At 36.7% G+C, this 27674-nt stretch overlaps 1 protein-coding gene and 1 non-coding gene across 10 annotated transcripts in view; one reads left to right on the top strand and one right to left on the bottom strand.

Annotated features, from left to right (window-relative positions):
- Positions 1-27674, top strand: part of TMCC1 (transmembrane and coiled-coil domain family 1) — a 110544-nt gene that overhangs the window by 17464 nt on the left and 65406 nt on the right. For 2 of the 9 annotated variants that reach the window (XM_036431189.2, XM_045579206.1), the window contains exon 4: positions 4662-5367. In XM_036431189.2, the coding sequence (XP_036287082.1) occupies positions 4798-5367 (570 nt within the window). In that variant the 5' untranslated portion in view covers positions 4662-4797. The other 7 variants (XM_036431190.2, XM_036431192.2, XM_045579207.1 and 4 more) reach the window with 6 other exon arrangements.
- Positions 18282-18385, bottom strand: LOC118715818. The gene has a single exon (XR_004986971.1). It is a non-coding gene; the product is annotated as a small nucleolar RNA U13 (small nucleolar RNA).

Raw genomic sequence — 27674 nt, 5'->3', positions numbered from 1 at the left:
CTACAGAAAATTTTAACAAGGGTCAAAATTTTGACCATATTTCTTGTTTGTTGATATCACAGCAATAATGCTGATGATAGCTACAAGTGTAAGTACCAGATTACATTTTACCAGGTGTATTGGTTAATAATGCGGATTTTGTAATAAAAGAAAACACGATAATTTCCAGAGAAACATCAAAAGTGCTTTATTCTAAGTTATGTCCATCGCTAGCTATATATTCCCTTCTCTTCCCTCCTACCCCCCAAATTTCAGGTAACTTGTGGTTTACCTCAACTTTATGTTTTGAGGTAAACCATTCAGAGACGGAATTTTCCACTTCTTTGTATGTTTTGAAGTGCTATTCAGAAAGTGTGTGTGCACAAGTGGTAATCTAAAGGAGCAAGGTCTGGTGAATACGGTGGGTGGGTTAATACTTCCCAGACAAGATCTTTTAATGTGTTTTTAACTGGTTTTGAAGTGTGTGATGATGTGTTATCATGAAGCAAAATTACTTTGCTGTGTCTTCTGGCACATTCTGGTCCTTTCACGATCAAAGCGTTCAAATTGATTATTTGTTGTTGGTAGCGATCAGTATTAACCGTTTTACCTGGTTTTAGAAGCTCATAATACACCACACTTTCCTGATCCCACCATATGTAGAGCATTGTCTTCTTTCCAAAACAATTTGGCCTTGCAGTTGATGTTGATGGTTGACCTGGATCAACCATGTTTTTGTGCATTTGGGATTCTCAAAATAAATCCACTTTCATCGCCAATTACAGTTTGATGGAAAAAAGACTTTCTTTCGTGCCGTTGAAAGACAGTAAATGTTGATGACTTCGGTTTTCCATTTTTCTTTTGTTCAGTTGATATAGCACCCATTTTCCTTTAAAATCTTTCCCATTGCTTGTAAACTATCGGAAATTGTTTGCTGAGCAAGGTTTAATCTTTCTGCAAGTTCTTTTTGAGTTTGCTATGCATCTTCATCCAGTAATGCTTGTAATTGTTGGTCTTCAAACTTTTCAGTTGACCTGGACGTTCTTTGTCTTTCATATCAAAATCATCACTTTTAAAGCTTAACCCAGCGTTCACAAGTATCTTAAGATGAAGCATGTTTACCATAAGCTTCCCGAAGTATACGATAACTTTCAGCAGCACTTTTCTTCAAAATAAAGTAATGAATTAAAACTTCCCAAAAATGCTCTTTTTTGGGGGCACGAAATTTGACATTTTTAAGCATAAAATATTTATGCTGTTAACTTCAGAATATTTGACATATAAAATTTTGAAGCTTGCTGTCAATACAACAAAATAGCATACATAGCAAATCGCATGTATATCAACATATGTGTAATTCCCATCTGTTGAAAAAAATCCGCATTATTAACCAATACACCGTATCAATGTAATAGGTTGTTTTTCAAACTTCTTTTCTTACCACTTGATGATTACAGCTCAACTTAGAGTGCCATGTTAGGTAAGCCTCTGCTGGTTAGTATGATTATGTCTTGCCTTTAGAAATCTTAGAATTTATTCCTATACTATTACATAATCATTGTATTTGTGTTGATAACCTATGCAAACTTTGGCTTCGAGATTGACATCCTATTTGTAGATTTTCTTAGGAATGCTGACATTCCTCATAATTAATCAATCATCACTTTAAATTATATGAAAATAAATGATGTCCAAATGCTAGTGAAATTTCAAATGAATTTACTGACATATAAAATGTACCATATTTTTCATTAAAAATAAGAGAAGCAGATGATCACTTGATTAGTTTATAACACTGCCGAAAGAAATAGGTTGTTGAGTAATAAATTCCTATAATTCCTTATACATTTATATATGAAACTAATGTTGACATAGGGCCTTTATTCATGGTACCTATTACTACTCATGGAAGAAATTTATCTTATATATTTTACTTTCTAATCCAACAAGAAAATCATTTGTATTATTTAGGTAATAAAATACAAAGAAGGAAGAAAGTAAATTACTTCTTCATTATCAATCTGCTGTTTTCACATCCTCCTATCTTCTCAGGGTCTAACTAGTCCAGTGCAAGAATAGAGATTAGTTGATATACAGTGTTACTGGATTATTTTGGTAAATTTTCTCTGAGAAGCTCAAAGCTTTGCAGAGTGGAAATAATTCAATAACTATAATTCAATAACTAGCCTACCCTACAAAGGTGAGAATAATTAAATATAATATGCTATGGCAACATTTTTGCCCTTAAAGAGCCCCAGAAAACTCCAGTAGAGACCAAGATAGCCATAAATCTAATAAGGATTAAGGGTTTTTCTTTCTTGGCTTTCCTACAGAAAAAAAGAAAAAGAAAAAACCCAGAAGCAATTTACAGTCAGGAAAAAAGTATGGCAGGATTTTAGTGTAGCCACAAAAAATTTGAGTATAGGGCTCTAAAATTTCCCATTCTCATAGCTGCTTTTTGTCTAGTTTGGGAGCAAAGTATTTTGTGGTATTTAGAAAAAGAGAGACAGTATCTTTTACCTTATCACATTTTGTTTCTGAGTCACGAAGAGGTCAGGAAATGGAGAAATAGGCATGAAAGAATATGGACAGCAGAGCAACAATGACAGCGCCCATATACATAGTAAGAAGGTTATCTGAGAGTAACTACCAGGAAGAAAACTAGAGGGTTTACATTCCTGTCCCCTGAACTCTAGAAGCCTTGAGTTCATGGTACACTCTTTTTTTTTTTTTTAATATATTTTATTGATTTTTTTTTTATAGAGAGGAAGACAGAGAGATAGAGAGTCAGAAACATTGATGAGAGAGAATCATCAATCAGCTGCCTCTTGCACCCCCTACTGGGGATGTGCCCGCAACCAAGGTACATGCCCTTGACCGGAATTGAAACCGGGACCTTTCAGTCCACAGGCCGACGCTCTATCCACTGAGCCAAACCAGTATCAGCCATGGTACACCCTTTCTGCATCCAGCTAATTTATGCCTTCTAGATTACTACTTGGTGGCAAGGAATCCTCATTTCTCTAGAACAGTGTTTCCCAAAGTGTGGTACTCGTACCCCAAGGGGTACGGGAAGAGTTTGGTGGGGGTACGGGTTGCACCGGAGTTTGGTGGGGATATGCACTGCACTGTGCTTAGCTGCGCCTAATTCTACATTCTCATGAGTACGAGGGTTACCCAGCATTACGAAAATTATAGAAGGGTACACATATGTCAAAAGTTTGGGAAACACTGCTCTAGAACATGACCACCATAGTGCTTCATTGATAGTGACTTAGACTGTTCAAAGTACTTGGTGTAGTGTAGGGAGTTTTTTTTAATAAAAAAATTGAGGGAAAATATGGACATAAAGAACTTTTTCCTACACCATATTTTGTCCTCTCTGGCAGGTTCCGTGCCTTAATGCAATTTTGTTTTATATATTTGCAGAAACTCAGCATAAAAATAAACATTTTCTACGATGAAAAATCTCATGCCTACCATCTCCCCTCCCCTTTTTATGCATCTGATTTCCGTTACCATGGCTGTTGTGCTGACCTTGCATTTCTTAGTTTCAGCTTCCTTTTTCTCTCCCTGCATTTAATATTGGTGTGTGGTTATTGCTATTTGATCTTTTCTTTTTCTCTACTCTTTCATTATTCCCCAGTTAATCTGTGACTTCTTTGCTTTTGAATTTTTGTGGATATATAGGAACCTTCTGTCAGGGATGATCCTATTCAGAGAAAGGGAGTTCCTAGAATATTTTTTCTTGATAGCTGGTACTGAGCAAAACTCTAGTCTCTCTGAAAACAGATCCTATCTGGATCATTCACTCAAGTGGTGCCCCAGGGTCATTAGTGCTTCAACAGATAGTTCATCTTATAAGATATATATATTTTTTATTTTCTTCTTAAAAAAGCAAACTTTTCAGCTAGTGACTTTGATGAATATGAATGGTAACTAGAAATTCCTCTTTTCCATTAAAATATACACAGTTAGATTTTGATATCTACTTATTATTACGGTTTGAATTTATTGGGTTTTAGCAGATGAATTAACTGTGATTATGAATGAGAGGGATTAAATCACCTCAGCAATATTATACATATTGAATATTATGTTCTCTCTTGATTTCCCAAGCAATGGCTGTTTATCAACTATTATTATTATTATTTTTTTAAATACATTTTTATTGATTTTAGAGAGGAAGAAAGAGGGAGAAAGAGAAACATCCATGATGAAAGAGCATCATGGATTGGCTGCCTCCTGCAAGTCCCCCACTGGGAATCAAGCCCACAACTCAGGCCTGTGCTCTTGACCAGAATTGAACCTGGGACCTTTCAGTTTGCATGCTGATGCTCTACCCACTGAGCCAAACCGGCTAAGGCTATCAACTATTATTGTGGTTTCCATTCCAAGATGATTGCTCTAGTATTCAGTTTTTCATAAAATTTGAGGGATTTAAAAAAAACAACAACACGCATTGCTGTTTTCATTTCCTATGTACTTATTTCTGAGCTTTTCCTCTTATTCTAAAAAATAATCATTACCCACTATCTAAAAAACTGTCTTTTAATCTACTGATTAAAGATTGCTTAATGATAGTGTTCATTTGTTGGCTAGTGGCATGTTTTTCTTTAACACGAGTTTCTGCATGGATTTATAATATGAAGTTCTTCTTCTTCTTCTTCTTCTTTTTTAAGCATTAGATAGGCATGAAGCCTCCATCTCACAGCTGCATGTGTAGTTACTGTTGAAGCAAATGCCTACCTAATTTGACAGTCTTGGTGTGTTTAAAATTTTTGAGTTTGCAAATAAGCATATTAAGTCTACTTACTGATGGAGCCTTCGGGCAGTGAACAGTTATATGAGGACCCTGATCCTGGAGGCAAATCCCAAGATGCAGAGGCCAGAAAGCAGACAGAATCAGAACAAAAGTTGTCTAAAATGACTCACAATGCTTTGGAGAACATTAATGTGATTGGCCAAGGCTTGAAGCATCTCTTCCAGCACCAGCGCAGGAGGTCATCTGTGTCTCCACATGATGTGCAACAAATTCAGGCAGATCCAGAACCTGAAATGGATCTGGAAAGCCAGAACACATGTGCAGAGATTGATGGTGTCCCCACCCACCCCACAGCTCTGAACCGTGTCCTGCAACAGATCCGAGTGCCACCCAAGATGAAGAGAGGGACGAGCTTGCATAGTAGGCGGGGCAAGCCAGAGGCCCCAAAGGGAAGTCCCCAAATCAACAGGAAATCTGGCCAGGAGATGGCAACTGTTATGCAGTCTGGCCGACCCAGGTCTTCATCCACTACTGATGCTCCTACCAGCTCTGCTGTTATGGAAATAGCTTGTGCTGCTGCTGCTGCTGCATGTCTTCCAGGGGATGAGGCAGCTGTAGAGCGGGTAAGTCTGTTAGCGTTTCTTTTTCTGTTATGTTCTGTGTATCTAGGATTCTTTAAACTTTTCTTTGGTAACTAAAAAGAGATAGCAAGAGATATCTCAAAGTTGTGGTAAAAGATAGTTCCTGTTTCTGTTAAAGGGAATGATAATAATTATTGCAGCTAATGAATGCATGCTTATAATTATATTCCTATTTGCTTCCTAACATATAGCTATATTTTGTTTATTTTACTCCTTTTGCTAAAATCATCAGTATACTTTTGTGCTCTTCTTAAAAGTCTCAGTTTTATGGTAGAGGAATAAAGATGCTTTTTTGTTGCTTTGGTTTTGCACATGAATTGGCTTTCTTACATTAATGAAGGTAATGAAAAAAGTTCTAGAATCTGGGTGTGTCTGCTTAGTGTGGAAATAGAAATTGCTAATAATTTTCATACATACTGTGCCATGCAATATACATTTTGCTTTCTGCAGTAGAGCATATGCATTCTTTACTTTTTAGATAGTGGATTTTACACTTTATTTTTAAAAATATGTTTCGATTGATTTTAGAGAGAGAAGAGGGAAGAATGAGAGAGAGAGGGAGAGCGAGAAAGAGAGAAAAAGAGACAGAGAGAGAGAAAGAAACATCGATGATGAGAGAGAAACATCAATCACTTCCTGCAAGGCCCCCTATCAGGCATCAAGCCCATAGCAGGGGACAAGAAAAGGGGAAAAGAAAGTTTTTCCTTTTTTCAAATATTGGTAACTAGATCAACTTGTTTGAATGAAGGCAGAAATCTGAGAAGTGACAAAGGCTGATTTCAACACTACCCCTGTTTGGTTTCTTTTATTCTTGTTGTTTCTTATGTTATTACTTCTAAATAACATGTATTTTTTCCAATGAGTAGTAGTGTAAATAAAATACTGGAATGATTCCCTAAAGTTATTTAAAACTGTTCATCCTTATAATATAAGCAATGACATTCTGGATTCTCAGATATCTAAACAAAATAATAAGAACAAAAAAGTAATTATTTACAATATATAAGATAAGGTCTCTTCTGTTTAAAAAGTTAGCCAGTTAAATAAATAATCTCCATGGAGCTATTTCTGCATAGCAAGGTTGAGGGTGGGGTGGAAAAGAGCTCAATTTTTTTTTTTTTTTTTTTTTTTTTTTTATATATTTTATTGATTTTTTACAGAGAGGAAGGGAGAGAGATAGAGAGCTAGAAACGTCGATGAGAGAGAAACATCGACCAGCTGCCTTCTGCACACCCCCTACCGGGGATGTGCCCGCAACCAATGTACATGCCCTTGACTGGAATCGAACCTGGGACCCTTCAGTCCACAGACCGACGCTCTACCACTGAGCCAAACCAGCTTCGGCCCAAATTAAAGTCTCACATTAACCATAATATAATGTTGCATAATTATAGTTAAGAAAGGAGAATGAAGGTGAGAACTATTCCTGTATCATCTTTCTTATTGCCATAAAACACCAAGAAGCTTGCCTTGAGAATACTGATTTTAATGACTCATTTGATAATTGAGAATCTTTTCCATATATTTGCTAATAATTTTGCAAGAATGTTTTGTGGAAGTGAATTTGTTTTAATGTCATTAATATGGGATCATACTCAAGCTTGTTGAATATGCTTAATAATGTATGCAAGACTTCTATGTATAAAATATAATTTAAGTTGCATGCCAGTTTTTTGAGGTAGGTCTGGTCTCCATTTTTACAAACAAGGCAATTAGAGCTTAGGAAATTTTAAAATTTACTTAGACCAGAGAGCTCGTCCATGGCTGAGTCTAAGTTCTTTGCTCATTCTACCATAGCACAGCTGCCTCAATATTGTAAGTTTTTATTATGTATTTAGTGGGAAAAGTGTAATATAAAGATAGAGAGTGTAGGAGATCTTAGAAGGATCTAGACTGCCAAAAATTTAGTAACCTACCAACTAGTTGGAAGATACATCTAAGGAAGCAAATTTTCCTAAAACATCTAAGAAAAATTAAACAATTTGTTTTAACAATTAAAACAAGATTTGAAGCCCCAAAACTGGCTCTTGTAGTAGAAATGAGTAAGGTAGAAATTTGGATAAAAACCCCCACCCTGATCTGGGACACTCTTCAGGGCAAACCAGCTGGCCCCCACCCATGCATCAGGCCTCTATCCTATCTAATAAAAGAATAATATGCAGATTGACCATCACTCCAACACACAAGATGGCTGCCCCATGTGGAAAAAGATCTTGCCTCTATGTGGACACAAGATGACCACCACAAGATGGCCAGCAGGGGAGGGCAGTTGGGAGAGACCAGACCTGCCAGGGAGGGCAGTTGTGGGTGATCAGGCAAGCAAGGGAGGACAGTTGGGAGGCACCAGGCCTGCAAGGGAGGGCAGTTGGAGTCAATCAACCCTGCAGGGTAGGGCAGTTAGGGATGACCAGGCCAGCAGAGGAGGGAAGTTGGGGGCAAACAGGCTGGCAGGAGAGCAGTTAGACATCAATCAGGCTGGCATAGGAGTGGTTAGGGGGTGATCAGGCTGGCAGGCAGAAGGGGTTAGGGCAATCAGAAAGGCAGGCAGGCGAGCAGTTGTGAGCCAGCAGTCCTGATTGTGAGAGGGATGTCCGACTGCCTGTTGAGGCCCGATCCCATTGGGATCGGCAGTCAGACATCCCTCAAGGGGTCTTAGATTGGAGAGATGCAGGCTGGACTGAGGGCTACTACCACTACCCTCTCTCCCTGTGCACGAATTTCGTGCACCAGGCCTCTAGTAAAAAATAAAGAAGAATCCCAGATGAAAATTTATCAAAACAGTAGTAGTGGCCGAAACCAGTTTGGCTCAGTGGATAGAGCATCGGCCTGCAGACTGAAAGGTCCCGGGTTCGATTCAGGTCAAGGGCATGTACCTTGGTTGCCGGCACATCCCCAGTGGGGTATGTGCAGGAGGTGGCTAATCGATATTTCTGACTTTCTATTCCTCTCCCTTTCTCTCTGTAAAAAATCAATAAAATATATTTAAAAATAAAAACAACATTAGTAGTGGTTACTTCTGTATGGTGATATATTAACGGATTTTCTTATTCTTTATAATTTACTGTATTCTCTGTATTATAGGAAACATTTTATTAGAACATATCAAATTGCAAGGAATGATTATAAATGGGGAATAAATAGTTCAAGTTTATTTTTACAAAATGGAATAGAAAAACAAGTAGAATTTAATTAGATGGAAAGATCAGGGAATTTGTGAGTATGGGTGAGATTGAAGGAAGAGAGAAGATAATCCAGAATGTCTTAGAAACTTTTAAGTTTTATAGAGCTGCCCTAACCGGTTTGGCTCAGTGGATAGAGCGTCGACCTGCGGACAAAAGGGTCCCAGGTTCAATTCCAGTCAAGGGCATGTACCTTGGTAGCAGGCACATCCCCAAAAAGGGGCTGTGCAGGAGGCAGCTGATCAATGTTTCTCTCTCATCGATGTTTCTAACTATCCCTTTCCCTTCCTTTCTGTAAAAAATCAATAAAATATATTTAAAAAAAATAATGTTTTATAGAGCCATCAAGCACTATCTTAGTTTTTTAAGTCATTCATTCGTAACTATTTAAGAGCCCAGTAGTTGTCAGCATACCACTGAACGTTTTAGGTTCCTGAAGAGGGGGATGCAGACAGGGAAAATACAATACAGTGTAGTAAGGAAGAAGCAGTTGGAGAAAGGACTTGGTGAGTGTTTTTAGAGGCTTTCTTGAAGAAACAGAAGTCTAAGCTGAGATTTGGGGTAAAGTTGAAAGTAGTGCGATGTCTAGAGAGGGAAAGCGGAGGCTAGCACATGAAGCACCTTGTAAACTAGTTTAAGGACTTGATTTTATAATGTTTAAATATTTTGTTTAAATCATGCTAGTTGTTATTTTGTTGTTATTTAGTTGCTAGGCACTTAGTAGACACATAATAAACTTTCTCCCCATCTTTCTTCTCCCTTTTCTTCTCTCCTTTTCTCCTTTGTATGTATTCACTGCAGGTGATGCATGGCATAGTTTTGTTTTGTTTTGTTTTTTGAGGGAAATTAATGCAGGCCCCAAAACATTGCTGATACAAAAGGAGACAACTTTAATTTAGCATTTTTGAAAGAGCTATGTCCAATTTATCAAAATAAAAATGTTATTTGACATGGTTGGCTATTCTTTAAATCAGCCATCATGATGAGTTAGTTATGGAACTGAATATGATGTAGTATTCAAAAAATTTTTTAATTGTCAACAACTTTTAATGTCTTACCACTTATTAATTGTACTATGTACTTACATGGGTATTTATATTGACAGGGCCTTGGACTTTTGTAAATAACTACACAAGTTACTTCATCTTATGATAGATGAAATGTGAATCTTTAATGTTATCTGTTGTGGGATTCCCAAAAGAAATTCGTTTTTGCAAGACAGAAATCTTATATCATTTAAGGAGCCTGAATTGTCATAGGGAATCTTGAAACTGGCAGCACTGTTTACTAAACTTTCTGAAAATGGATTTCCTTCCTCTTTGTGTTAAAGGAAGACAATAATCAAAAGAATTAGACTAAGCTGGTTTGGCTTTTGGATAGAGTGTCAGCCTGCGAACTGAAGGGTCCTGGGTTTGATTCTAGTCAAGGGCACATGCCCTCGTTGCAGGCTTGATCCCCTGGAGGGGCCGGCAAATCAGAGATCCTCTCTCATCATTGATGTTTTTAATTCTCTTTTCCTCTCTCTTCCTCTCTGAAATCAATAAAAACATTTTTTTTAAATCAAAACTTCTATGAAGAGAGAACCTATCGTATTATTATTTATAAGTAGTGGGCTATTCACTCTTTGGTTAGTTTATAGAAAAATAGTTAACAGGTGCAATTTAGCAAAAGAAGAATAAATGAATTTTGTTATGTTCTACATTCCTATTCCACAAACAAAATAATATTCTGAACATTCTAACCTTATGACATGTCTAGTATGAAAAGACTAAATTTTACTTACCACTTGATTCATACCTCTCTAATTTGTGGTTCTTCCCACTGCATGGAATGCTCTCCCCTTCTTCTTTTTTTGTTTTTGTTTTGTTATTATTTATTTACAGAATTCCTATTCAACCTTAAAGACTCCAGCTATAAGACTTCTTGTCCCACAGAAAGTTCATCACTCCCTCCTTCATGCCATTATTGTCTATGCCAGCGTTTTTCAACCGCTGTTCCGCGGCACACTAGTGTGCCGCGAGATGTTGCCTGGTGTGCCGTAGGTGCAGACAAGACAAGAATTTTATAATTTTTCACTATTTTGTTTACTTAATATTTCATAATAAAGTAATTATAAAATACTTTCTTTGTGTTTATTTGATTCCTATTCAAGAGAATTACTTTATATATAGTCAATATAGGCACAGAGTTAAATTTTTTAACATTTTCTAATGGTGGTGTGCCTCGTGATTTTTTTCATGAAACAAGTGTGCCTTTGCCCAAAAAAGGTTGAAAAACACTGGTCTATGCTATTATAGCAGTCGCCACATTATATTATCACTGCTACTATAGCACTTGCCACACATTATGACAATTGTTTAAGTTTTCTGTTTCTGTACTAGATATGACATCCTTAAGTAAAGGGAATGTTTCATTTCATCCTGAGCGTCTGGTGTCGAAAATGCTTGTTTACCATGAATGAGAGGGGGCTTTCTGAAGTGACGTGGTGTTGCATAATGAAAGCCTCTTAAAGGTAAAAGCTTATAGTTTTATTGATTGACTGGTAGCTGGCATTGCACAGTTATTTCTACTGTGTTATCACAGGAAACTAGTTAAAATCCACAGGGATGTTTGAACAATAAGATTTATTTTATGTAACTATTAAAAGGCTGGTTACCAAAGCGATAAGGGAGGAACTATAAGCATATTACTATCTCAGATTTGCCAGGCTGTAGGGAAACTCATTCATAACTTAGAGTGTAAAGTTTCAAGTTTTAAAAATGGAATCATTATTCAATTTACAGAAAAAAAATTTACTACATGAGTATTTTAAGTATTCTTTAATAATTTAAAAAATAGAAGGAAGCATAGTGTAATGGAAAAAGCAATGTAGTGAAATCTGGGTATTTGAGTTCTAATCCCAACTCTAATTCCAACTCTATGATTTATTTTCCTTCTCTGCAATAATGTAATTCATAGTACATGATATTTAATAATACAAAACTTTAGCCCTGACCAGGCAGTTCATTGGTTGGAACATTATCCCATTGTCAAAAGGTTGCAGGTAAGGACACATACCTAGGTTTTCAGGTTTTGGTCCCAGTCAGAGTGAGTACCGAAGGCAACTGATTGATGCTTCTCTTGTTCTCTCTCTCATCAATGAAAACATATACTCGGGTGAGGATTTTTAAAAATTACAAAACTGTTCATGTCAATTTATTTTTTTAAATATATTTTTATTGATTTTTTACAGAGAGGAAGGGAAAGGGATAGAGATTAGAAACATCAATGAGAGAGAAACATCGGTCAGCTGCCTCCTACACACTCCCTACTGAGTATGTGCCCGCAACCAAGATACATGCCCTTGATCGGAATCAAACTTGGGACCCTTGAGTCCGCAGGCTGACACTCTATCTACTGAGCCAAACCAGTTAGGTTGTCAGTTTATTTTTTAAATGCATTTATAGAGAATTTTAATAGAGAATTTTAAGAATGAAGCTAGGATAAAGGGAGTTTTGTATATAGAAACTAGCTGAATTGGGATGATTGTTTAAATTTTGTAAGTATTCATCCAAGGTACTTGTGACTAGAAAATAGTATAATCCTAGTTTTGTGTAACAAAAAAATGTGCAGGAAACCATATAGAAAAATAAAATATTAATATTATCTCTTTTCTTTTTTTTTTTCCTACACAATGAAGAAAAACTAAAACACCTAAAAGACCACTTCGTAAATACCATTTGTGGCTTTGGAAGTAGATTATTATTTTATATACAAGTAAAGAAAATGTATTGGGGTTGGGGCGAACATGTCAGAGAACAGACTTTTTGTTGTCATTTCCTAGTTTTACTAAGAACTATTACCTATAGTGGAAAGCAGAAGACAAGACCATTTAGTAATTGATATTCAGCCCTTCTATAGTCATGACTAGAATAAGGTTTTTAATATGATGTCTATGAGTGAGTTTTAGGGGACTCAATGGGTCATTTGGAATTACATAGAAAATACTGTATATGACTGGTCATGCATTTCATGTATGTCACTCCAGTGACTGAGTCCATAACTTTTAACAGATTCACAAAGAGTGCATGATCCAAGAAGACTAAAAAAATCCCATGAATAGTTCCTGTTTGCCTCCTTCACATAGAGTATAAGACTATGATATGAATTTTCAGTCAAAGAGAATGATTGCAAAATTGTTATTTTTCTCTAGATTAAGCATTTATATCCTTCCTGCTATTCTTTTGAAACCTTTGTTCTTGGTCTACGATTTTTATCAAAAAAGTTGCCATATTCCACAAAACAGGAAAAAGGGGAATCTTTTCAGTTTTTTATCAAATGATTTGTAACCATTTTTTAAAAATATATTTTATTGATTTTTCACAGAGAGGAAGAGAGAGGTATAGAGAGTTAGAAACATCGATGAGAGAGAATCATCGATCAGCTGCCTCCTGCACACCCCCCACCGGGGATGCACCCGCAACCAAGGTACATGCCCTTGACCAGAATCGAACCCGGGACCTTTCAGTCTGTAGGCCGACGCTCTATCCACTGAGCCAAACCAGTCCTGGCTGTAACCATTTTTTAAAAATATATATGTTTATTGATTTCAGAGAGGGAGAGGAAGAGAGATAAACATCAGTGATGAGAGAGAATCATTGATTGGCTGCCAACTGCACACCCCCTACTGGGGATTGAGCCCACACCATGGGTATGTGTCTTGACCAGAATCAAGACAGGGACCCAGGGACCCTTCAGTACACAGGCCAACGCTCTTTCCACTGAACCAAACCGGCTATGGCTTTTACTGGTTTTGTATCATTTAAACAATTATAGGAGTTTTATTTTTATTTTAATACACAAAAAATGTGTATGTTCTTTCTAGAATGAATACACCATTCTTTTAATACATAAATCTTTCTTTGTGTATCTGAACTTTGAGGATTTATACCCTGTATATTCCCTGTTTAATTCATGATTGATATTTAATGACTCCAGACATTTTTTTTTTCTAATTCATTTTATCTTCCTCATTCATTTTGGGGGGAGTGTAGTTAGGAAAAATCAGCAATGATCTAGGATTATATATCAGAAACACCTCATATTTATGTTTAAAGACGGTATGTCTTTCTGATTATCTTTGATATATCTTTTCTATCTTCGTAAGGCAGTGTGAAATACATGTGTTGTATTGTAAGTGAATTTTTAAAAATTGTACATATTTGGTAAAATTGGAAACTGGTAGTGTGTGATATGAGATATGAACATAGTTGAGAATAAGTATTGCATAAAGATCTTTTTTTCTTTCCAATTCCTTTTTCACTTGCCTGAAAATTTTTTTTAGTAACATTGTGGCTTACTCATAAAAATATTGAGATTTTAGAGAGAAGATTCTTACTTTACTTATCTGAACAGTTGGGATATTGATAGATATTTCACAAGGTTGTTTGATAAATCAATGGGATAACAGATTTGGAATGCCTAACACTGCGACTGCACATAGTAGGTTTATTCCACCAAAGGCTGTATGCAGCATAAGCTGTAATACTTACAGGGAATTGAGAGTCACTGGATCAGGGAAAAATTAACAAATGCTAACATGTTCTGCCCTGATAAGTTATTAAATTCATTCAGAAGTAATGAACAATTAGGAGAGGAGCATTGGTTGTCTGGAAGCAGAATCAAATAGATAGGAAGAGTGGCAAATCATAGCAAAATATTTTTTATCTTTGGAACTGCCCTCAAAATTGCCATTTTTCATACTTCTTTACCTGCATTAATTCACTCAGCTCTTCCTTTTGGTAGATTTTTAAAAAAATTATATTGTTCTTATGAGAAAGGGCAGCTTTAATATGTTGAACTTCCTAATGAAGTTGAGGTCACCCTCGAAGTATGTCTCTCTGCACCTCACATTCCTTCCCTGGTCAGGACCCTTCTCAGAGAATAAGAGGAAAGGGTTGGTCAATTACCATAGACAAAGCTGAACAGCTGCCGAGCTCAGCTGGGAGGAGTTTCCTTCTCTGAGCTGGGCTGGTACAGTGGCTTGGGGGGTGGGAGGGCGCGCACGCTCGGGGGCGGAGGAGGAGAGGGAAAAGAGTGGGGAGGACTCTTGCCACGTCCTTCTATTCACATCGTCTGTTCCAGTGTATTACCTGAGTTGGAGGTTGAGAATGGGTATTGTTCTTTGCAAGGGTCCCCCTCCGCCTTCTACTAGGAGAACTTAAGGTAGGAGGAATTGTTGCAGTTGCCAGTTTTCTACTAGAGGCAGAAGCTTTCTGAGCCCGGTGTAGCACTCCTCCAGAACATCAGGTCCGTGGTCCCGGAACCTCAGGTGGCACCACAGCGACACCCTGGGCTAATGGTTTGGTAGAAAGGGAAGAAGGGGTGGTCCTTCTGTCTAGACCCCTCACGCTGACTCACAGGAAGTGCTAGCAGAGCTTGGCACTGGGCGCAGTCACTCCAGAATTCTGCCCCTCCCTGCCTCTGTCCCCTGCCTCTGTCCGCCGCCCTGTCTGACAGAGGGTTTGCAGTGTCTCCCCATAGAACAATGAAGTGGTTGCAACTTTGCTAAGACTCCCAAGGAAATTCTTTGGACTTACTATGACAGTCTTCAAAATGTTTTGCCACCGACTTTTTCCAGAAGCTGTTTTTTAAAAACTCATCCCTTCGTGGATTGCTTTGTCTGAAGATTGCTCAGGGTGACAATGGTCCAGCGTTTTAGCCTCAGGAGGCAGCTATCCAAGGTGGGTAGCTTTGTGTATATGTTTAAGGGGAAACTCTCACTAGCTTCGGCATGGCTTCCTTTTTCTCTAGAACTGTTCGGTCAAGCCTGCCCTCCTCCAATGCTAAGGAGAGGATGGGGGAGGAAGCGCTGCCTTTTGTTCTTTCCTCTGACAGACAAAAAGGGTTAAGGCTGACTGCACTGGCAACCCCAGATTGTGTTCCCCTAATACTAGAGCTGTCATCTTTGAATATGGACGCAGTTGTAGTTTGTTTCTCAGATATAATTTCTATAGGGTATACATGAAAAAGTGAATAGCGGGTAAAAGGTACATATTTAATTAGCAGTTAATCTAAGCAGCTTGTTGACCCAGATGAGAAAACCTTATTGATCTGTGGAATCAGTGGTTTCATACAAAATTTAGTATTGAGCTGGGGAGAACTACCATAAAATAGTTCAACATGCACTTGAAAATGTTTAAATAAGTATTTGTGTTAAGAAACTGCATATACTTAATGAAGGAGTGTGTGAAAAGCAGTACCCAGAGACTCAGAGATCAATTCTTACATAGTTCTGCCTGAAAAACAGATTTCCTGTGTGCAACTTTGGGGAAGGGGTGTTCTTTTAATCTAAGAAAATCAAACATTAAAAAAAAAAGCCCTTTTTGAAGAGGGTTTGCTGACTTAATGAATCAGCCCTGGCAGTGCCAGCCATCTCTTGCCTCAGTCATTGAGCTCTCTTTTTAGCAAGTTAAGAAACTAGTTTGGAAAGAGATGTGTGCTGAGAATTGAGATTTATTTCAAAAACAATTTTGTTCTTTAAAAGATCTATTTTAAAAATTAGCATTTGGTGGTTAAATTGTGTCACAATTCATTCTTTATAAGCAGAAGCTTAAAAAAATAGTAAAATCAGTAGGGATTCTTCACTTCCTTGGTTGTTAGTCAGAATTCTTAAATCCTGAAATGTGTTATTATCTAAGGGAAAACCTTTAGTTCCTCATAGGTTACTTCAGTGTAGAATATATGTGTTCAAGCAAAAATGAACAAGGCTCTTGCCTCTCCATCCCCATGTCAAATTGCATCTTGTTTCTTGGATCTCCAAGCTTAAAATAAATTTCCCTTCTTTTCTTCTCTCCTTTCCAGATAGGGAGGAAAGGGGGTAGAGATATTCTAAACAATATAAATAATGATTTTTGTTTCTTCAACAACCTCTAATTCATGTATTTTCAAATATGTAGTACATATAAAACGCAAATGTGTGTAGATTGTCAGGTCAGGGTAGTGACAATTCTGCACAAAGTGTCTGAAGCAGTTGAGAGCCACGTGATAATTTTCTGATTAGAAAGTAACTGCATTCTAGGTGTTTTACTACCAATATTTTTCTCCGAATTATTTTTTGAACTTTACTCGTTTCCCACAATTAAAGTTGTTTCTTTGGCCACCATTTGAATAAGATAATTGATTTCATAAAGCCAGATTAAATTTAATTGAAGCTTAACTGCATGCTCTTATATGAAACTTTAAACTATACTGCCTTTAAAACACTCTATGGAGAAAAATTTACTTTTGAGTTTCTGTAATAATTTTTAAGAGATGATAATTAGACATACAGAAAGAGATGATAAGTTAGACTTTTAGACTTTGTCTTAACTCACTCTAGCTCTACCCATCCCAATCCCCAAGTTTTTAAAACGGGGAAGAGCTCTGGCTGGTTGGCTCAATGGATAGAGTGTCAGCCTGTGGACTGAAGGATTCCAGGTTCTATTCTGGTTAAAAGCATGTAACTTGGTTGTTGGCACATCCCCAGTGGGGGGTGTGCACAAGGCAGATGATTGGTGTTTCTCACTCATCAATGTTTTTAACTCTATCCATCTCCCTTCCTCTCTGAAATCAATAAAGATATATTTTAAAATTAAAAAAAAAAATAGGGTCAAGGGCATGTACTTGGGTTGTGGGCACATCTCCAGTAGGGGTTGTGCAAGAGGCAGCTGGTCGATGTTTCTCTCTCATCGACGTTTCTAGCTCTCTGTCTCTCTCCCTTCCTCTCTGTAAAAAATCAATAAAATATATTTTAAAAAAAATAGGGAAGAGAAAATCAGAATTTTTTCTTTTCTTTTCTAGGAACTTCAGTTTTTTAGAAAGTATGATAAAAACTGAAGGAAGCTTTGAAAAAATTGTTTTTAAGAGTGATTATTTCATTAAAATATTATATCTTTTTATTTTGTTGAATGACAATCATTTCCATAGTTCAAAATTTTTAAATGACGTAACTCTCCCTCTCCCTCCCTCTCTCCTTCTCCCTCTCTCTTCCTCTCCCCTTCTCCCTTCCCCCTCTCTTTCCCTTCCCCCTCCCTCTCCCCCTCTTTCCCTCTTTCTCTCTCCCTCCCTCTTTCCTCCTCCCTCTCCGTCTTTCCCCCTCCCTCTCCCCCTCCCCCTCCCTCCCTCTCCCCCTCCCCCTCCCTTTCCTCCTCTCTCTCCCTCTTCCTTTCTTCCTCTCTGAAATCAATTAAAAAATAAGAAAAAAATCTTATTCATGAGCTATAAAAATGAATGGACGGTTTACGTTTCTTCTGGCAAATGACAGGAGGAAGAGAAAGAAACATCTAATCAGTGGGATTTATGATAAATATAAACAAAGTACTATCTAGATTGTGTGGCGTAAGTCATTTCTTTCTTACCAGGCACTTATCATTAAACTAGCTTTTGTTTTGTAATAAATTCATGGATACAGTAAAGCTCTTATCTAAATATGTGGACATTTTAAAAATTGATTTTCAGAAGTTGTTTGGATGTGGTGAATTTAATATTTTTAGTTTTTCATAAAATATTTTCAGGCTGGTTTATGAGGGAGAATTGATCAAAAAATACCACATATTATATGATTCCATTTATTTTGGAAGTATCCAAAATAGGCAAGTCTGTAGATTAGTGGTTATTTAGGGCCAGGAAGGTAAGGGAGGGGAGGAGAAATAGAAGGACAATGGCTATGGACTACAGGGTTCCTTTTTTTTTTTTCCATCTCAGATGGGTCATGTGCCAAAGGTGTAACAAGGTTTATGGTCAGCACATCTCACACAGCAGCGTGAACACCCAATCATCATGCTCGTGAACTACAAAAGGATCTACAAGGTTTCTTTTTGAGATGATGCAAATGTTGATTGTTCTGTGACTATAATAAAAACTATTGAATATTACAATTTTAAATAGGTGAACTATATGATATGTGAATTATATCTCAATAAAGCTGTTTTTAAAAAGCATTTATCATAAGAATTGTTTAGTGAACATTGTTATGTCATCTAAATTACCATTGGATTTTTTTGGTAATGGTGGCTAACATTTGTTGATTGCTTATTTTGTGCCAGAAATTGTGCTAAATCCTTTAAAGACTACATTAGTTTCTATGAAGCTTTTCAGCAACACAGTCATCTTTGTATTCTTCAACCACAGAGCCTTACAAATGCCAAAAACTAAAAATATTTGAATGAATGATTATGTATATGAATGAATGAATTTAGCATTCTGGCATGGCATCTCAACTCAGCAGGGCATTGCTTTCTCCTTATGTTTGTGGCAGTCTACTCTCAGACCTACTAAGCAATTCTAGCTCACACAGGGATTAGTGATTATATCAAGTAGAATTTTTCTACGTGCTTTTGTCATTTCCATAGAAGTAAGGAAAGAGAAGGAAGAGGAGGACATTTATTGTATTGTTCTCCTCTTTGCTCCTTATTTCAGTATTTGGCAACTCATCTTTAGCTTTCAGTCTTCATATTTACTCCTGGTGGGAATGTTTTAATCTTTCCTGCAGATCTTCTAAAGAGAACAACAGCCCAAGAGATTTGACTTTAAGTAGTATTCACAGTAGCCAAGAGGCAGAAACAAACCAAGGGTCCATTGACAGATGAGTGAACAAAACGTGATCTACACATACAAGGGAATATTATCAGCCATTAAAAGGAAGGATATTCTGACACATGCTTCAACATGGTTGAACCCTGAAAACATTATGCTAAGTGGGGGTGGGGGGTGGGAAGGAACCATCACAATAGAAAAAAATATTGCATGATACCACTTAATAAGAGGTTCCTAGAACAGTCAAATTTATAGAGACCGAAAGTAGAGTAGCGTTTGCCAGGAGTTTGGGGAAAGGGGAAATGGAGAGTTAGTTGTTCAATGGGTGCAGAGTTTCAGTTTTGCAGAATGAAAAAGTTTTGAAAATCTGTTGTACAACAATGTGAATATACTTAACACTGCTGAAAGTACACTTAGAAATTATTAAAATGGTAAATTTTACAAGTTTTTACCACAATTTAAAAAAACTGAAAAACACATAAAAACTGTTCATTTGGAAGAACACAACATGAAATCATTTGGAAAGTATTAGATAGACTCAATAGTTCTTAAAAGATAGGTAAGATTTAGATGGAGAGAAGTTAATTACTACACGTGGTTAATGAGGAGTCACAGATAAGTGAAGTACAGATGAATAAGAGAAAGTTTAAATGAAGCATCCATCTTATATAAAAACTGCTGTTTGAAATTTTAACCCTGCTATTTTGGCTTCTGTAAACACTTGATTGCTTAAGTAATAAGGCAAATAAGACTACTCCTATCCCAGAGAGGTTATTAACCTCCCCCAGACAAAGTTATCAGTGCCGGCACCAGGCCAGGCCTTTGGCTGAGGTCTCAAAGCACATAGAGCTCTTTAAGAACTTGCAAAGGGGACTGGAAAAACCCTTATTTGGGAGACAAAAAGCTGGAAAAAGTATAAATAGGGAAGCTTCATCCATGCTTTTTGCCCAGAGTTTTTAAAAAAATATATTTTATTGATTTTTTTACGTAGAGGAAGGGAGAGGGATAGACTTAGAAACATCGATGAGAGAGAAACATTGATCAGCTGGCTCTTGCACACCCCCTACTGGGGATGTGCCCACAACCAAGGTACATGCCCTTGACTGGAATCGAACCTGGGACCTTTCAGTCCTCAGACCGACACTCTATCCACTGAGCCAAACCGGTTTTGGCTTGCCCAGAAGTTGAAAGACACTTTTCTCTGTAATAATGTAATAATAATAATAATAACTATTATTATTATTATTATTATTATTATTATAATGTGTAACACCATTTTCTAAACATTGCTTGGTTTTCTTCGTTCTTCTGCAACATAAACACCAGGATAAAACATTAAAATTTGATTTGGTAAGCTTGAGAGATATTGTAATTAACATTTACAGAATACTGTCATGTTTATTATCCCATGTGAGCCTCAGAATCATTCAAAGAAAGCACTCCCACTTTACAGATAAGGAACCTGAAGCTCCCAGACTAACCACCAGATTATATTATGCTTATATAGCTTTTGAGCAATAGATTGGTGAATGCTGTAATGTCTTAATTGTTTTTTAAAATAAATGAAACTTGGTAATTGAAGCCTACCAAAATGGAAAGAAAAGCTTTGATTTGAGTTTTATGAGAATGAAATTATTTTTAAAAACTCGAATTGGAAAATAAGTTAATAAATAACCAAATTGTGAGTTTTAAGTTGTTCTTAGTGTTTAGAAATTCAACTCAAGAATATGTCTGTCACCCTCAATTTCTTTGTTTTTGAAGCTGAGTCAAGTTTTTGTTTTTTTTTCTTTAACAGCACAGGGCATTTTATGGACAGATTTGCCTATTTGCAAGTTTGCATAAACTGACTGCAACATACATACAATTAATTTCCTTGGTCTGCAACATATAACAAAAGAGTTAATCTTTAGTATAACTAATTCAGTGCTCATCACAGTATCTGGCTTTATGTATGAGAGTTGAGAAGAGTAAGAATTTATACGAAGAAAACTCAAAAGAAATTTTTAGATGGGCAATGTCATTTGGGCCTTTAAGATCATGGTGATCTTGGATATATAGAGATAAAAGGATATTCCAGAGTGTGAGAGCTGTAGGAGCCTAGGCCCAGATGGTGCTGTGTGAATGTTACATGTAATTTACAATCCAACCAGTTCTGTTGAGCTGCTGTTATAATGTAATGTTAAAGACATTAGAACAAAAATGATGCTAACAAGATTCCTTTAGGATAAGTTGAATAAATTGAAGCATGTCCCTTGAGATTTGGTTTGTCTTTTAGGTAGGCCAAGCTATGACAACATCAAAGATAGATGGGTTGAATAGCAAAGATAAGCAAGGTGCTTGCAGTGTCTAAGCCTTAATTTCCTCATCTTTAAAAATGAAGCCAGTAAATAACTAGATTGCAGAGTATTTTGAGGATTGAATAAAATAATGTACATGAAGAACCTGTTACATAAAAGGTCACTATTATTTTGGTGGTTACTGATAAGATCTGCAGTGAAAGTAGTAATATATTATTTAGGGTAAAGAGATGTTTTATTATCTAAAAGAGTCCATGGTACAATGCAGTGTAATAGCTTTAAAAGTATTTTTAATTTTGGTATCAATCACACATACTCCAAAGTGCCATCTGTGTATTGTTTTTGAATTTGATGGTTTTATGTTTGCTCTGAATATTTCACATAAACATATAGAGGAGTAGCTGCTTATTCCACAGATTCATATAGCAGATACCATATAATACAGATGATACCTTTCTATAGAAGTCCCTTATCTAGCCCCCGTATAAATTCAAATTTGTATAAATTACAAGAACCTCTTTCTAAGAGAGAGTCCACCAAGAATTTTATCGTAAAAGATTTTAAAGTTAAGGAAACTGGGGCTTATTGAGACTTGTCTACACAAGAAATTGATGCCAAAACTGGCATTCAATATATGTTTTCTTCTCTCCTTGACTAGCACTTTTCCCATAAAATATACCATTCTGTTTCTAATCAGGTACATCTATATAGTAAACTTGTATTGATCTTAAGAGTTGAGGTGGCTGAGGAGAAAAGTTCTATTAGAAATATTACATGGTGGAATGATTTTTAACAGCTTTTTAAAAAGTTTAACATCTTGTTACAAAATAATTCACATATTATGCAGTTCACCTATTGAAATTGTACATTTCTATAACTTACTATATTTATAGAGATTTGCAACCATCACCACAATTTATTTTAGAATATTTATTACCCCAAAAAGAAACCCCACTCACTTTAGCATGAAAAATATATTACAATTTTACTAGAGGCCTGGTGCATGAAATTCATGCACAGGGGTGGGGTCCCTCAGCCTGGCCTGCACCCTCTCACTATCTAGGACCCCTCAGGGGATGTCAGGCCTAAACCAGCAGTCTGAGATCCCTCTCGCAATTCAGTATGCTGCATGTACCAGTGACCATACTTTTCATACAGGTAAAAGGCATCTTGCTGTTGTATGGGCAGCTACATTTTTTTTGCCCTGGTTATAAAAAGTAGTACAGCCGAAACCGGTTTGGCTCAGTGAATAGAGCGTCGGCCTGTGGCTGAAAGGTCCCAGGTTTGATTCTGGTCAAGGGCATGTACCTTGGTTGTGGTCACATCCCCAGTGGGGGGTGTGCAGGAGGCAGCTGATTGATTATTCTCTCTCATCGATGTTTCTAACTCTTTATCCCTCTCTCTTCCTCTCTGTAAAAAATCAATAAAATATATATTTAAAATAATAAAAAAATAAATAAAAGGTTCCGTTATTCTGTAAATTGTGTTTTTTTTTTGTTTTTGTTTTTTTAAGTAGTACAGAACATGATCCGTCTGGGGCAGTAGTACCATTTTCCCCATCTTATGGGTAGAAAAACTGAAGCAGAGAGAAGTTAAGTAATTGGTTTTGTCACACAGTTACAAAGGTCAGAATCAGGGCTGACCACAAAATGTATAAGCCACAGTCCGTGCATGTCAGCGCTGCATCATCCTGTTTTTTTGTGTGTTAGAGTAGCCTTGCCAGGTTTTAATTTTTAAATCTAAGAAACTGTTCCCAATATATAGGGTTAGGGTCCCTAGGCCTGGCCGGCAATCAGGGCTATCTGTGGGGCACCTGGCAGGCGGGGCAATTAGGGGGTCCCCGCTGGCACCCGCTTTGGTTGGCGGCCTGGTGCCACCCACTGGCTGACTCCCCCCTCCCCATGACATTGCTGGTCATCTCCTGACTGCGGGCAGCTCCTGCATTGAGCATCAGCCCCCTGATGGTCAGTGCATGTCATAGTGACCGATTGTTCTGCTGTTTGGTTGATTTACATATGAGGGTTTTATTTTATAGGATTCTCTTCAAATAAATACAGAAACACAGAATAGGCAATGACCTGAATGGCAAAATACTGGAAAGAATGTTATTAAGAATCAGAATTCCTTGGTTCTGATCCTAATTTATACTAGGTGTATAACCTTGACTATGGCACTTATCCTTCAGTGTAAGTGCCATAGTCAAGGTTATTTTGACATTTATGGAAGCCCTACCATATTCAGGACTTCGTGCAAGCTTCAGTCTCCTCTCTTGTAAAATGGTACTGATGTCAAATTAATTACTTTGAAAATTTATGAAATAATCATATTCAGAGAAGGGATTATTATGTTTGAAATTTGGAAGTTCAGTGTAGTAATAATAGGAGCAGCTTATAGTTTGTGTGACTGTGCTCAAAAGAATTCTGCAAAATGTGTTATATCCTTATTTTGATAATGAAGAAACTGATGTTCAGTGATTATGAAAGTTGTACAGTCGTTAATCAGTAGAGCAGTTACTCTAATCCAGTTCTCTATGATTTTTTTGTAGGAAAGATCCCAATGTGTGAAGGGGAAGGTGGGAAGGGAATAGGGTAGCACCAATGAGATTTAAGTTAGACATAAATAATCTTAAAATGTAATTCCAAAGGGCTAACTAGTCCTAAGATTGGTGATCTCAGAGGTGAGGTGGAATAGTGTTATACATTAAGGTCAAAGGTATATCCCAGTTGATTAACGTGTAAGTTCCAGAAAGAGCTAGATGTTACAAAGCACAGTTGTATGCTAGTTTCTCCTCGTGTCTGCTGGAATCTTGAAAATTTTTGTTCAGGAGGCGGGGGAAGACAGAACACCAGTGAGGTAATGAAGTCAAGATGGAAAGCAGAGGTAAGTACAAGAGGCCAAAATAATGCTAGAGCTTGTGGAGGTGGGTAGACTTTGCCTTGAATCATGAGGCAGTCACTTCTTAGAATTCTTATTTTCATATTCTTTAAAGACCCCTTTCATCTCATCAATAAGGTGACTGGTTAATTTCTAAGTGTCATGTAGCTCAGCATCTCTTGAATACTTCATAGCTCTGATCTCTCAGCCCCTGCACTCTTCTTTTCCTTTCCATGGTCAAGTTGAGAAACATCATTTGGGAATATATAACCAATAGATCAGAAAAAGAGTTCAGAAAAGAATACAAGAAAGGAGCAGAATAATTTTTATTCTTTGATTTATCTTGTGCCATTATCTTCCTAATGACAGATTCAAAGTTCAAACTTCAGTTCTTATCTTGCTGCTGTTACTAAATTATTAAACAGTAGACATGCTTCTTTTTGATGGTATTTAGCTGTTGGAGATATCGTCACCTGGCACAAGAGAAGTAAAGAACTTTGATCTCTAATTCTGACTTGTAAACTTTCAGTTTGTGCATAGAAATCCATGATGATTGGTGTATATGAGAATAGATCTGTGGTAAAAAATATGTATAGGAAAGGTAACTAATACACAGGATGGAGCAAAGGTAGATTTACAGTCTTGAGTATGTGAAACACAGAATTTATTCCTGGGTTATTTTCCATATGAACAACTGTAAGTCAGCTTTTGCCCTAATCTGTATATTGAGCCCATGCTTTATGTGAGGTATTCTGAAGTACTTGAAAATGAAGTAAGAGTATCAGAGGTTACAAAGGCCTGAGCTGATTTTGGTTATACTGTCTGCTTCTCAGAAATGACAGAACTGGGTTTCAGAAGCAGAGACAGTTGAGTTGAGAAACATTGAGAGAAAGATAATGCTGTGTGCTAATTTTGCATGCACATGTGTATACATGTACATTTAATAAATAGTTGGGAGTAGGAAAAGAAGGAACCAAACATGATTATTTTTCCCCCCTTTTTTAAAAAAAAATAGTGGAAGGGAGAGGGAGAGAGAGAGAGAGAAACATTAATGTGAAAGCGAAACATAAGTCAACTGACTCCTGCACACCAGCTGCAGGAGATCGAGCCCAAAACTGCTGCATGTGCCCTGCTTAGGAATTGAACGGCAACAATTCAGTGCATGGGACAACACCCAACCACTGAGCCACATTGCCAAGGCAAAAACTCTTAAAATATATTAAATGCTTTCTTAACAACAAAGCTTCAGAATACTGGAAGAAAAATGGATGAAACTGAAAAGAGAACTAAGTCCATAATTATAGATTTCACCACCCCTTTCTCAATGATCTATAGAACCTAGTAGGCAGAAAATCAGCAAGGATATAGAACTAAACAGCACCTTCTACCAACTGGATTTTTTTAATGGAACATTTCAACAATATCACAATACGTATTTTTTTCAAGTGCCCATGAAACAGTCATCAAGATAGGCCATAACCTGGGTTGTAAAGTCAACCCCAAATAAATTTAAAAGCATTGAAATAAATTATCTTCTTGGACCATAGGAGAGTTAGATTAGGAAATAGTAACATAAAGATAACAGGAAAATATCCAGACATTTAGAAACTAAACAACATACATTTTTTAAATCTTTTGTTAATCCTCACCCAAGGACATTTTTCCATTGATTTTTTTTTTTTTTTTTTTAGAGAGAGTGGAAGGGAGGGGGAAAGACAGCGAGAGAGAAACATTAATGTAAGAGAGAGACAGCGGGCCTGCAACCAAAGTGTGTGTGCCCTTGACCAGAATAGAAACGAAGACCCTTCAGTCCTCAGGCCAGTGCTCTAACCACTGAGAAAACCTGCCTGGACTAAACAACAATTTAAAATAATTCCTGGGTCAAGTCTCAAGGGAAATTAGAAAATATTTTGATCTGAGAAAAAAATGAAAATACATTATATAAAAAATTTGAGGATGTTAAAGTAGTACTTAGAAGGAAATTTGTAACAATAAATTCTTACATTGGAAAAGGAGAAACTTGTCAATTCTATTATATAAGCATCAGTCTTAACAAACTAAAAAAGAAGACTAAAATCCAAAGCAAGCAGAAAGAAGGAAATAATAAAGATAAGAGCAGTCACTGAAACATAAAATAGAGAAAAACAATGAAAACAAAAAACGATTCATAGAAAAGATTAATAAAATTGATAAATTTCTAGCAAAATGGTAAGATAAAGGATATATATATGTGTGTGTATATATGTGTATATATATATCTAATATATATATATATATATATATCATAAATATACACACACACACACACACACCCCGTATTTTTCGGACCATAAGACCCACTTTTTTTCCCCCAGAAGTGGGGGGAAAAAGTCCCTGCGTCTTATGGTCCAAATATAGCCTACACATATACTTTAAAAAAAAAGTTTTTTTACTTGCCCAGCTCTGTGTGGTCTCTGTGTGCTTGCCCGGCTCTAAAATGGTTCTAAATGCTGCTGTTTACTTTACAGGGTTGATTACATGTGTTTATGACTGTGATGTTGGGTTTTAATGCACATAACATATTTTAGGACACTATTTGTTTCAGAATCTTTTTTTCTTCATTTCCCTTCTCTAAAAACTGGTGCGTCTTATGGTCCGGAGCATTTTATGGTCCGAAAAATACGGTGTGTGTGTGTGTATGTGTGTGTGTGTGTGTGTGTGTGTGTGTGTATATATATATATATATATATATATATATATACACACACATATATATACCCCAATATATATATATATATATATATACACACACACACACACACACACACACACACACACACACACACATACATACACACATTTTTATTTCATAAAGGTAGGGAGAGGGAGGGAGATAGAAACATCAATGATGAGAGAGAAGCATTGATTGGCTCCCTCCTGCACACCCCCTACTGGTGATCGAGCTCGCAACCTATGCATTTGCCCTTGACGGGAATTGAAACCAGGACCTTTCAGGCTGATGCTCTGTCCACTGAGCCAAACCAGCTAGGACATCCAATTAATTTTTATTTTATTTTATAAAAATGCAGACAGTTCAGTGGAGGAAGGAGAATGTTTTCTCAAAAAAGGTGTTGGAATTTGACATTCCTATGCATACACATGAACCTCTACCTAGACCTCACGCCTTATACAAAATTTAACACAAGATAGATTATAAATCTAGGTGTAAAACATAAAACTTAAAAAAACACACATAGAAAATCTTTGACCTTAGATTAGACAAAAAGCATTCTATAGTCTGGGAGAAAAAATTGCAAATCACATATCTGACAAAGGTCATATATTTAGAAAGAAAAAAAAAAAAAAAAAAAAAAAATATATATATATATATATATATATATATATA

The sequence above is a fragment of the Pipistrellus kuhlii genome, unplaced genomic scaffold (genome assembly GCF_014108245.1).
Source record: "Pipistrellus kuhlii isolate mPipKuh1 unplaced genomic scaffold, mPipKuh1.p scaffold_m20_p_11, whole genome shotgun sequence".
Lineage (NCBI taxonomy): Eukaryota > Metazoa > Chordata > Mammalia > Chiroptera > Vespertilionidae > Pipistrellus > Pipistrellus kuhlii.
Note: the sequence above shows the minus strand (reverse complement) of the source record. Positions and strands in the feature narration are given on the sequence as shown.